A 14,098-nucleotide genomic window follows, 5' to 3' on the forward strand; every position below is an offset into this window, starting at 1 on the left:
ATATTTGCCTGGTAGCATCACTATGGGGTGAGGATTCAAAATTGTACAAATGATGGGGCTGGCCCCCCAGGGGCCTGAGGGGCGGGGCCAAAAGGGGTCAATTGGGCTATATTGATATAAACGACTTCTTCTCTGAAAGTGAGCAATGGATAGCGCTCATATTTGCCTGGTAGCATCCCTATGGGGTGGGGATTCAAAATTGTACAAATGGTGGGACTGACCCCCAAAGGGCCTGAGAGGCGGGGCCAAAATTGGTCAATTTGTTTTAAACCACTTCTCTGAAACTAAGCAATGGATATTACTCACATTTGTATGGTAGCATGGTTATTGGGTGGGGATTCAAAATTTTACACTTTTTGGCATTTTTAGCATTAAAATAAAACCAATGTAAATGTACCCATATAAAATGCTTATTGACATAGCAATACCAGCGACAATATACTGAAGCATCATTCTTGTTTCATATCTCATGAAACCAGGTGAGCGATACAGGCCCTCTGGGCCTCTTGTATTGAGATATCCTACTCCTTGTCAGTACCTCAGTATTTATATTGAGATATCCTACTCCCCGTTAGTACCTCAGTATTTATATTGAGATATCCTACTCCCCGTTAGTACCTCAGTATTTATATTGAGATATCCTACTCCTTGTCAGTACCTCAGTATGTATATTGAGATATCTAACTCCCCATTAGTACCTCTGTATTTATATTGAGATATCTAACTCCCCGTTGGTGCCTCAGTATTTGTTTTGAGATATCCAACTCACCGTTTGTGCCTCTGTATTTGTATTAATTGAATTCTGGTCCGTACCCCCGTTTGTGCCTCTGTATTTGTATTAATTGAATTCTGGTCTGTACCCCCGTGTATTTGTATTAATTGAATTCTGGTCCGTACCCCCGTTGGTGCCTCAGTATTGGTATTAATTGAATTCTGGTCTGTCCCCGTTGGTGCCTCAGTATTTGTATTATTTGAATTCTGATCTGACTGGCCTGCTCCCTGTGGGTGCCTCAGTATTTATTTGTATTGACATGTTGAGAGGGGAATGACTGGTCAAGCTCTCAAGGCCAGGCCAGGCTTATTGAGGTCAAGACCTGTTTTGTTTGATTACCATTGGCAGGACATGCACAGTTACAGCTAGCTATATATAGCTGGTCACTTACACTTTTACCTGTCCAGAAACTGGTCAAGGTATGCCTAAGGTGATAGTAGTGAAGTAGTATAGCTTTGTTGTCCTGGTCAAGAAATTAAAATTGTGGTCAACTTGTGTCAAATTGCTGCCCATTTACCACTACCATTTATGTCTAGTTTCACCTCATGATTTTAGCAATACCAGACCTGTTTGTTTATTAAAGCAATACCAGACCTGTTTGTTTATTAAAGGAATTTTAACCCACAATAATTGGGAACTTTCAGTCAACATGAAAAGGGATCGATACATGAGGGGGAAAGCCATGAAAATTCAACAAGATTTTCCTTTAAAAAAAAATGTATATAAATTAGCACCTGATGGAATCCTAAGAAACAGAGGAAAAATGAAAATTATTCAAAGTTTTCTTTTGATTGATAGAAAAAATTAGCAACTGATATCACTCTTAAAATTGGCCAGAGGAAAAATGAAAATTAGTCAGTTTTCTTCTGATAGATACAATTTAGCACCTAAAAAAATTCTTTGTTATATATATTACATATAATTTAATACATTGTAATAACATGGCCAGAGGAAAACAATTATGAAAGTTACCTGTAGACCATGTTTGATAACAGTGAAAGTAGATAAGGTATAGAAGAAAAAACTCTCATTAATCTATGAAAAAAGTCATTAAAAGGGCATGGAAACTAGGTCTCATTATACTACTTACTGATTAAGTTGTACCTGCCTGCATAATTATACAGGTAAACATAGGTGTGTTGTGAGTGTATATACAGGTAAACATAGGTGTGTTGTGTGTGTATATACAGGTAAACATAGGTGTGTTGTGTGTGTATATAGGTAAACATAGGTGTGTTGTGTGTGTATATATAGGTAAACATAGGTGTGTTGTGTGTGTATATACAGGTAAACATAGGTGTGTTGTGTGTGTATATAGGTAAACATAGGTGTGTTGTGTGTGTATATAGGTAAACATAGGTGTGTTGTGTGTGTATATACAGGTAAACATAGGTGTGTTGTGTGTGTATATAGGTAAACATAGGTGTGTTGTGTGTGTATATATAGGTAAACATAGGTGTGTTGTGAGTGTATATACAGGTAAACATAGGTGTGTTGTGAGTGTATATATAGGTAAACATAGGTGTGTTGTGTGTGTATATATAGGTAAACATAGGTGTGTTGTGTGTGTATATACAGGTAAACATAGGTGTGTTGTGTGTGTATATACAGGTAAACATAGGTGTGTTGTGAGTGTATATACAGGTAAACATAGGTGTGTTGTGTGTGTATATACAGGTAAACATAGGTGTGTTGTGTGTGTATATACAGGTAAACATAGGTGTGTTGTGTGTGTATATACAGGTAAACATAGGTGTGTTGTGTGTGTATATAGGTAAACATAGGTGTGTTGTGTGTGTATATATAGGTAAACATAGGTGTGTTGTGTGTGTATATACAGGTAAACATAGGTGTGTTGTGTGTGTATATAGGTAAACATAGGTGTGTTGTGTGTGTATATATAGGTAAACATAGGTGTGTTGTGAGTGTATATACAGGTAAACATAGGTGTGTTGTGAGTGTATATATAGGTAAACATAGGTGTGTTGTGTGTGTATATATAGGTAAACATAGGTGTGTTGTGTGTGTATATACAGGTAAACATAGGTGTGTTGTGTGTGTATATACAGGTAAACATAGGTGTGTTGTGAGTGTATATACAGGTAAACATAGGTGTGTTGTGTGTGTATATACAGGTAAACATAGGTGTGTTGTGTGTGTATATACAGGTAAACATAGGTGTGTTGTGTGTGTATATACAGGTAAACATAGGTGTGTTGTGTGTGTATATATATTGTGAATCGTTTGTGTATATTAAGTTACAGGAGTTTAACACTAGTGTGGTATGTATACACACATTTGTGTTATGTGTATCAAAATTCTATTATTCCCGAAATGAAATATCAGGAAAAAAATAAGACCTCCCAGAGAACAAAAAATGAACTTGAACTGTTGTAGGATTACTGGTTGAAGCGAGGCTACAGCCTTTTGACCTTTAGAGGTCAAAGGTTGGTGTGTTGATCGGGAGGTTTTGGCTCGAGGAATACTAGAAGGTATTTGTGGTATGTCGTAGGTAAAACTTTGTGAATGACAGTGGTGGAGTGTTTGCCTGTTCGCTTAAATACCCCTTTTGGGGAAGGTTGTCGATTGACTAGTATTGCTCAACTAACAGTCTTTCGTCAGGTAAAAGACAATTTACTGGAAACAACGATTGTTCTAAAGGCATATTGATCCCTTGGCGACAATACTAAACTCTTTTTTCCGTTTATTCCGCTATTTCGCTATTTATAGCTTACAAGTCCTGAGCACTATACTATTTGAATAGAATCAGGTCATGTCATTCGACAGCCCTTGTTCCTATAGGAGACATTAAATACTTCACTTCAAATCGAGGAGATGTGATACTGGGGTGTGTTTCACACCGTTCTATCAAATGTTAATGTTTCGTTTCAAACCAGCTGACATTAGAGGAACAATTGGAATTGTTTTATTTGCAAAATCAGCTTCTCACTATATATATATGTATTCAAGGGACTGTAACTATAAAAATCACTGTTGGAAAATATTTAAAATATAAATTATGACATTATAATATATAATTATAATCCGAATTATGTAATAATTATATAAATTATAATAAATTAAAATATATAAAAATATAATATCAGGACAGGGTTTTTTCTGGAGGCTTTTTGGGGCCGATAATCAGGGCCCTATTCCCAATCGGAATTATTTCATTTTAAAACCAAATTGCCAAAATTTGCAGTTCACTCCAGAAAACTTTTCCCAAATTCACCAATTTTCTTCCCAAAATGAGGCAAAAAGGCCCCAATCTCAAACTAGTGAGAAAAATCCTTGCAGGCATATTAATGTATATTAAAAAAAAAATACTAGATAGCTAAGACAGCTTCCTTTATTTACAAAAATTAAAATTGTCCATACCCTTGTTTTGTAAATACATAAATCGATGCGAAACAAAAACATTATCGTAGGTCCTACGAGAATGAATAATGTTACTGCTCGTAAGCAGAATGCCGTGTGGATTGGTCACATCCACATGACTCCGTTCGGCTTTCTCCGTTTAGCATTATTAACAAACATCTGTCGAGGAAAACAGTGTTTAATAACTTGTAAACATATGTTTATAAAGCATTTTTTATGGTGTGGGGTTGTGCATCTCTATATAGGGACCGCGGTGGCCGAGTGGTTAAGGTGTCCCGAAACTTTATCACTAGCCCTCCACCTCTGGGTTGCGAGTTCGAAACCTACTTGGGGCAGTTGCCAGGTACTGACCGTAGGCCGGTGGTTTTTCTCCTGGTACTCCGGCTTTCCTCCACCTCCAAAACCTGGCACGTCCTCAAATGACCCTGGCTGTTAATTGGATGTTAAATCAACCAAACTAAAGCAAAGCGTGTCTGTATCTAAATTCATTTCACTACTTATGTAAAGAAATCACTGTTAATAGTTATGAAATCTGTTAAATATTATGACTTGAATATCACAGAGTAAAATCTATGGTTATTAGTCACAAGATTATAACTAAATATCACAGCATCCAATTTGAAAAATAAAAAATCAGCCAAAACTACTGTTGCAGTTTCATGGGGGACACTGTAAAGCCATGTTTTAGGGGACAGATCGGTCTTTAAGATAAGAAATTGGACCCTTTAGATCTATGTAGTCCTGTTATAGGGGACAGATCAGTTTTCTTCTACTAGAAGAAATTATAAAAATTACTTATAATCTTTTATTCTAGATATGATAGGTCATATTTATTACAGGACAAGTCACGATAAGATTTTTGGTCATATTTATTACAGGACAAGTCACGATAAGATTTTCAGTCATATTTATTACAGGACAAGTCACGATAAGATTTTCGGTCATATTTATTACAGGACAAGTCACAATAAGATTTTCGGTCATATTTATTACAGGACATTAGTCACGATAAGATTTTCGGTCATATTTATTACAGGACATTAGTCACGATAAGATTTTCGGTCATATTTATTACAGGACAAGTCACGATAAGATTTTTTTCGGTCATATTTATTACAGGACATTAGTCACGATAAGATTTTCGGTCATATTTATAACAGGACAAGTCACGATAAGATTTTCCTTAATCCTTTATCTCTGAATCCAGCTTCGGACAGCAAGTTTCATCTTACTGTTGATGTAGTTTGAGGCAAGGATCTTTAATGTTGAGGACTTGGTGTGATTTTCATGGATAGACTATAAAGTGCTGTGTATGTTATAGTTGGCTGAAACCCTAAACATTTTTATTGACATTTATTTTCATATCATAACTAAATGTTTGTTTTGATGTCAGACTGACAAAGTTCTACATAAAGGATGAATTAAGTCTTTTATTTACAAATGTATTATCAAAAGAAATAAAATTGGAATTTTTTTAAAAATTTGTAGATTTTCCGATAAACAAACATAGATATTATGAGTGAGTGTAGATTGAAGGATTAATTTAAGAGTTGGATTTAAATTTGTGGTGAGAAAATCGGGCTTGATATAGATGTACTGTGTAGGAAGTGTAGCCTTGAGGTAAAAAAACATTGGGTATATTATTCTGCTAATGACAGCGATATGTGGTCGACCAATCGCTAATGACGGTGATATGTGGTCGACCAATCAGCTGTTGATCAGTCCTATGTTGATTAATCGTGACCGAGGTGACCTGATTCGGGCTCCTGGGCTGTACCTACACTATATAGCTGTGTATCTTTGGGTCGTAGCATTCCGGATTGTAAACATAGAAATAGTATTGATCTGATTCTGATGCTCTACACAAAGCCGGTGAATATGTTGTACATTGTAGGGCCATAGTCGGCCAGGATTAGTGTGCCTTCATTGTAATAAACTTGATGGTTTATTGTGAGTGTTGCCTTCAGGGCTAAAATGGAGTAGTATTTACATTCTGATATTTAGAGTTATATTTAAATTTGAATCGCAATGTTTCTTCTAAGGGAATCTAATTAGTTTTATTACATGTTATGTAGAAGGAAAAAGAAAATATGTAAGCAAAAAATTATTAAAATAATGACTTATTAAAAAATAAATATTATTTAGAAGGAAAAAGAAAATACATATGTATGTAAACAAAAAATAAAATTTCTAAAATAATTACTTGATAAAAAATACATATAATGTAGAAGGGAAAATAAAATAAATTAACAAAAATAAAAACCCACCTGAAATAATGACTTAATAAATTTTTTAAAAAGAAGATAATTAGAAAAAACCTATAAAAAACATTAGAATTACAAAAAAGGAAAAATAATAAAAATTGTAACAAAGCCCCCAAAAAACCCCAGAAAAGGAATAATGAGAGAATAAAGAGACAAATATTAACACATGAAGCTGTGAACTTGATATAACTGATTTCTGATTAAATCTTTAAACAGCAAAATATCTTCCCAATTTCTTCTGAAATTCACAGTGAAGATTTCTTTATTTTTGTCCACATTTTGGCTGAATCATTACAGATGTATATGCCACGTACATAATTTGTACCCTGAAGAGTTCCACTAAAACCTGTGAAGTTTCATGGACTGGTTGTCACGATTTAATGGTTTGATAAAATGAAGGATGTCATTAAATGCTTGTCAACAAGCTGTGACACCGATGACATTCTGTAGTAATATTAATATTTTATGATAGTTTCTTGTATACAATTCACCCCTGTTTGTCACTGAACATGAAAATACCTGCTTCACTCCGCTGTATGATGGTTAAGAGGCAACTCATGCAGGGGTAGAATTTAACTTTTTAGGTCACCTGAGACAAAGTCTCAAGTGACCTATTCTAATCCCCTTTTGTCCGTCGTCGTGCGTCGTGCGTCGTCCGTCGTGCGTCGTCCGTCGTCCGTCGTGCGTCCGTAAACAATTTACATTTTCGACTTCTTCTCCAAAACCCACAAACCAAATTCTATGAAATTTGGCAGGAAGCTTCTATGGCTAAAAGTCAACCAAAATTGTAAATTATATGGTCCCCACCCCCCAGGGGCCTGAGGGGCGGGGCCAAAAAGGGTCAAATTGACTAAAACTTCAAAAATCTTCTTCTCTACTCTCAGATATGCTGGAATCAAACACTCTTCATAGATGGAAGGGTCTTAAGGTGTTTTACCATAATTGTAAATTTCATGACCCAGGGGTTTCACGTTTGCCCCTGGGGAGGGGCTAAACTTTACTATAGTTTATATAGGGAAATCACATTTTTGACTTTAATTTGTTTTATTTCTATTGGAATTCATTCTAATTTTGTAAACATTGTCAGCATGGGATGACAGTTTGATGGCATGCACATGTTGGCCCTGACTGACCCCCAGGGGCTGATGGGCGGGGCTAAAAAGGGCCAAATTGACTGAAATTTCACAAATCTTCTTCTCTACTCTCAGATATGATAGAATCAAAAACACTTCATAGATGGCTGGGTTTGAAAGTTCTTTACCAAAATTGTGAATTTCATGACCCTGGGGTCTCAAGTTTGCCCCTGGGGCGGGGCTAAACTTTACTATAGTTTATATAGGGAAATAACATTTTTGATTTTAATTTGTTTTATTTCTATTGGAATTCATTCTAATTTTGTAAACATTGTCAGCATGGGATGACAGTTTGATGGCATGCACATGTTGGCCCTGACTGACCCCCAGGGGCTGATGGGCGGGGCTAAAAAGGGCCAAATTGACTGAAATTTCACAAATCTTCTTCTCTACTCTCAGATATGATAGAATCAAATACACTTCATAGATGGCTGGGTTTGAAGGTTCTTTACCAAAATTGTGAATTTCATGACCCTGGGGTCTCAAGTTTGCCCCTGGGGCGGGGCTAAGCTTTACTATAGTTTATATAGGGAAATAACATTTTTGACTTTTATTGGTTTTGGAATTCATTCTAATTTTGTAAACATTGTCAGCGTGGGATGACAGTTTGATGGCATGCACATGTTGGCCCTGACTGACCCCCCCGGGGCTGATGGACGGGGCTAAAAAGGTTCAAATTGACTGAAATTTCAAAAATCTTCTTCTCAAGACTGAAATAAGGTGGAATCAAATACTCTTTATAGTTTGAAGGGTCTTGTGGTGCTTTATTGAAATTTTAAATTTCATGACCCTGGGGTCACAAGTTTGCCCCTGGGGAGGGGGTAAATTTTACTATAGTTTATATAGGGAAATCACATTTTTGACTGATTTGTTTTGATTTCTATTGGAATTCATTCTGGTTAACATTTTCAGCATGGAATGAAAGTTTGATAATATGCATATGTTGGCCCTGACTGACCCCTAGGGGCTGATGGGGGGGGGGGGGGGGGGGGGGGGGGCAAAAAGGGTCAATTAAATAAACTGAAATATTTCAAATCTCAGGTGACCGTTAAGGCCCATGGGCCTCTTGTTTAGTAACTCGCACGTTGTTGCGAGTGGATAAAATTTTAACTCGCAAAATTACAAACTTACTCGCAATTTTGAAATTATGTGTTAACATTAAATATAACAGATGTTTTATGATGAATAATCTTTACTTTTCAGAACCACAAACAAAAGAACAGTTGCTTCAAATAAAGTTTTTATTTGAGCCAAAATACAATTAATTTTTGTTTTGTTTTTTGTTTTATTTAACTCACTGTTCATATAAGCCAGGGTATACTCCCTTCAAATATCATCAACTTCAAGATCAATGAATATTGAAGGATTTTGATCCTATATATTACTTACATGTTATAATTTATTTTCAAGAGAACAAAAAATCAAAAAAAATCAGTCATTTCATTTGATTTAATCACGTATGATTTCTCATAAAATCTTTGACTAATAATGAAATAAGTATTAATTCTATCTAATTAAAATGCTATTCCCTGTCCATCATGATTTTACAACATATTCGTGATTTGGAAAAAAAACCCGAATTTTTTTTGTTTAAAAATTTCATTTTGTTTTTGTCATATCTGAAGTTGACTTGTTAAATTAGAAAATGGACAATACAGTAAGTGCTGATAGAATTTTAATTAAGAACAAAATATTTACTGATGATGACTTGTCGGGACTATATTCTTTGCAAGTTTTGCAATAAATTTCAATAACGTGCACATGATCATCGTCAATTTTTTTTTCCAGGTCAATATGCAGTTCCCATTTCTCGACAGTTTGTTTTGTTGGTTTTGGGATGATGTCACTTTTTTCTTAGAAGTTGGGCTACTTTCTCTACATGTGTCCTTGCTCTCATTATTTTCGCCGATCTTTTCATTTGATGTTCCGGCAGCGGCTGACTTAAAAAAAATTGATTATGTCAGCCATGCTAGCGAGACATCACGTTTTGTTTCTCGGAAACTCTCGTTTCTTTTCCATTACAATATATTCATGTATATCGTAGTCTTTGAGACGCTTGAAACTAGCGAGTGCTGTGTACAAGCGTCACCAATAATGCATTGTCTGTGTGTCGGTTTTTGTTTAAAGTTTTCGTCGATGTTTTACTATGTGTGTCTGTTTTACCAGGATTTATATGCACTCGCAGAAAAATGCGAGTACCACAATTTTCTACTCGCAAAATGAAAAATCAGCTCTCATTTAGCGAGTGTGCGAGCGTTAAATTCGAACGCTGCTCATGTGAGAACTCGGAAGAATCAGAAATTTGTTTCTTTCTGCTGGCTAAATTGAGCACAAAACAAAACATCCAATTATATACATGTTCCATTCATGGCAATATTTGGTATCTTTATTTTCTTGTTTATTAAACAAGTCTTCGAAATTTCTATATTTGCAAACTTCAGCTAGCAACTATTAGAATTTCAAGATGATTGAGTTTCATAAAATCTCTTATGAATTGGAAACCTTTTTGCCAGAAAAGACATTTTGTTTTAACGTAAAAATGTGGGGACAAAATCATTTTGCAGCACTTGTTTTCATATCATGATGTGATGTCATATTGTCCATATTAAACTAGGGGCCACGGTGGCCAGGTGTTCCGACACTTTATCACTAGCCCTCCACCTCTGGGTTGTGAGTTCGAAACCCACGTGGGGCAGTTTGCCAGGTACTGACTGTAGTCCGGTGGTTTTTCTCTGGGTACTCCGGCTTTCCTCCAGCTCCAAATCCTGGCATGTCCTTAAATAACCCTTGCTGTTTATAGGACGTTTAAACAAAAACAAACAAACCATATTAAAATAATTATTACTTCACAATGCAGGTAAAGCCGACAGAAATGCTTCAGACTACAGACAAAAGTATCGTACATAAGAATTCATTGCATCACAATCTGATTACATGATAAATATTGTGTATTAATGATGTCTATATTTTTGCCTTTACTGGGTTGGCCAATATAATGTGATATTTATTAATGTCTATATTTTTGCCTTTGCAGGGATAGAGGTTGGGTTGGCCATAGACACTGGGATCGGGGTGCTAAACCGCCAAGACAGCCAGCATGTGATCGCACAGAAGAATTGGAAGTTACTTCTTAACTGTTCAGTGACGTCCAGTCCCAGATATGGTCTACCTACAATAACCTGGTTGAAAAACGGGGTTCCCCTCAACCTCGACAACCGGATATCCAAAACCACCAATGGCTCACTTTTCTTTCGGAAAGTGGTCAACAAACGGAAGAGAAACATTACGGACGAAGGTCTGTACGACTGTCTCGCCTCTAACTCCAAAGGAACGGTGCTGGCTCGTCGCGTCAAACTGGAAATCAGTGGTAAGTATGACGCTGAATTCAGAAAATACCTTGATAGAAATATCCTACTTGTCCTGTTTTGATGTTTTATAAAAAGTTCTGTTGTTAATCCTGGTTGTAAATGTAAAAAGAAGGATGTTGATTTCATATCTGAGAAATCGGTAAAATAAAAAAATAAAAAATCTGACATGAAACGGTGAAAAATCTGAGATTTGACAAAATGTGTTGTTTGTTTTACACGCTTTGAAAAGCGAAGATTTCTCAAGTGTGCTATGTACTAAATTTCTTTAGATTTGTTTGTACATAAAAAGGATACATTTTTTTCATGGTTCCATAAAAATTTTCAAAGAAAACAAGAAAAAATGCATAGCCTATATCATTAATCCTGATCAAATTTTTTTTTTTTTAAATCATACATTTAAAGTACGAAAAATAAAATAAAAAATAAAATAAGAAATGGGTATTCGGGAAATGTTTGTAAAATTATAATTATAATAATGTTTTCAGAGGATTTGTTTCATTTGAGTCAGTGTATTAGATCTGAGTTCTGAATTTTAAAGAAATTTTAATTTTGAATATAGTTTTAATGCACTCTATACTGTTAGATTGCCTTTGTTGTTTGTTAAGCTATGCACCAACTTGACCCAGGAAACAAACTGAATATGAAAGGAAGGGAAAGAAACAGAAAATAACCGGAAACGGTCTGATAACATATGTAGATAAACGTAATTAAAATATGTAAAATGTACAAGTATGGGTAGAAGTCGGATGGTGTTACTGATGAAATCATAAAGTTAAATAGATCAGCTTTAATTCGACCTTGTGGTAATTAAAGGTTGAATTAAGTAATATATAGGAGTCAATTAACACAGGTTTATATAGGGAGAAGTGGGGTAGTGTTATAGTGAGATAGTCCTACTGGAGGTTTCCAGGCCAGCATCAGTACCTAAAGTTAGCTGGAGGCTGTGTGTATACACAACCAGTAGCCATATTGTCAAAGTGCTTGACCTTAACTTTGTAGGTCAAACACCACAGGCTGTTATGGGGAGTGGAGAAGTAATGGTTTTATCACTCAGGGGCACCATGAGGGGTTTTTATGGTCGATGGACAGTGGGGAATAAAAGGGGTACCAGAAGGGGCTCTAGGAAGTGATATCTATTGGACAGTAGAAGTTGATAAAAGGGGTTCCAGAAGGGGTCTAAAATATAAGAGGCAACAAAGTTAAAGGGTGTGTATATATATCTACAGTTGGAAGCCAATAAAAGGGGTACCAGAAGGGGGCTCTAGGAGGCAACAAAAGTGATATCTAATGGACAGTTAGAAGTTGATTAAAGGGGTACCAGAAGGGGTCTAAAATATAAGAGGCAACAAAGTTAAAGGGGGTGTATATATATCTACAGTTAGAAGCTAATAAAAGGGGTACCATAAGGGGGATCTGGGAGAAAAAAAAGGGGTTGTCTACATGTACACTATCAAATCGGCAATATTAAGGAGTTTTTAAAGGACCAAAAGTGAGATATTGGATCACACAAGTTAGTTCAGTGGACATGTTGGAGAGCATTGCTTTATGTTCACTGGGCAGTGGAAGTTTAAGAGGCGCCAGAAAGGGAATTTATACAGAATGTTTAAAAGGAGATTCACTAAATTGCTGTAGGGAATGTAACATTGTTTGCCAAACCATGCTCTACATGAGAAAATATTGTTTGGCTAGTTGAGGGTAACAAAGGAAAACGTTTTAGAAAAGTTTCTGTAACACCAGAAAGAGAAAATAAACCTTTGATTCAGATAAGATGATATATATAAATCCATTTCACTGCTACTTTGATTTGCCACATTGCTGGTAGTTTTGTTTTACGAAAAATTGTTTGTTTAATCCCAGATAAAAAGTACTGGATATTTTCCCACTTGTTTTAGTCACAAAATCTCAATTGTTTTGAACGTTATTATTGATCGGCCTATTTTTCTCAGAACTTTAAAGAATTCCGAGTTAATAAATCAATGGTTTGTTAAAATGTGACAGCTCTGTTATTGAAATCTGAACCATGTCAGGGGTTTTAACAATATGATTGTGACCCAATCAGCTGTTCGATTGATTTTTAAAAACGGCAGGGTGACCCAATCAGCTGTTCGATTGATTTTTAACAACGGCAGGGTGACCCAATCAGCTGTTCGATTGATTGGTCTTTGATTGGTTATCCGCCCCTGTAACCAAAGGCTCCGTAATCGACAAACAGGACTATAAACCACCCTGTCACAATGCGTACAAATAATCATAAAAAAGCCTGTGACACCTCTTAAATTGCTGCATAGATAGTGATAACAAAAAGGCAGTAATTCTGATCCCAAGAACCATTGTGTGGTCCACAATTATAAAGGGCGGCCACTTTGGTGTCTTTGTATCGGATACCTGTAAAGTGGACGGACATTTAACCGACATCTCTCTACCTTGTTATATTGTCCTCTGTTCTACCTGTAACGAGTTAATTAGTTATGCATACTGAGCCAGGTAAAACAATATTCATGCTTGTATGAACTCATTGTGAAATCCGCACCCATTCTTTGAACCACAATATGTAAACAACCAAAATTTCAAGTTGAAAAAAATATTTTTAATTTTCTTATATTGCCAGTTTGATTGTATGGCTAGTTATTTTAATGTGACCGAATGAAGTGCCTACTGTTGTGCTTTAGTATGGTAGTACTTAAAAGTTAACATCAGTTTTGCATTTCAAAAGGAGACAAACACGAACAAACGCAGCCTCCTTAAAACACATATATACACACATGCATCTCACGTGGGGGGGGGGGGGGGGGGGGGGGGGGGGGGGGGCGTCCTTAAATGACCTCAGCTGTTGATAGGACCTTAAACAATACACAGGGGAGGCTGTCCTTAAATGACCTCAGCTGTTGATAGGACCTTAAACAATACACAGGGGAGGCTGTCCTTAAATGACCTCAGCTGTTGATAGGACCTTAAACAATACACAGGGGAGGCTGTCCTTAATTGACCTCAGCTGTTGATAGGACGTTAAACAATACACAGGGGAGGCCGTCCTTAAATGACCATAGCTGTTGATAAGACGTTAAATAATATAAAACTAAACCAAACCATGGGGTGCTCAAATGAATATTTGTTTAATGCTGTAAATTTTGAAATCTTAAGTTTTAAAGGTGATCACCATAACCACATTTGCCAACTAAA

General features: G+C 36.1%; 1 protein-coding gene across 1 annotated transcript in view; it reads left to right on the forward strand.

The window, feature by feature from the left end:
- The window catches only part of LOC117315827 (protogenin-like), a 64,540-nt gene that overhangs the window by 21,112 nt on the left and 29,330 nt on the right, over window positions 1–14,098 (forward strand). Inside the window, exon 2 of the mRNA XM_033870228.1 lies at window positions 10,585–10,917. Within this exon, the coding sequence (XP_033726119.1) occupies window positions 10,585–10,917 (333 nt within the window). The remainder of the gene's footprint in view (window positions 1–10,584; window positions 10,918–14,098) is intronic.

This window comes from Pecten maximus, chromosome 17 (assembly GCF_902652985.1).
Source record: "Pecten maximus chromosome 17, xPecMax1.1, whole genome shotgun sequence".
In the NCBI taxonomy this organism is placed as follows: Eukaryota; Metazoa; Mollusca; class Bivalvia; order Pectinida; family Pectinidae; genus Pecten; species Pecten maximus.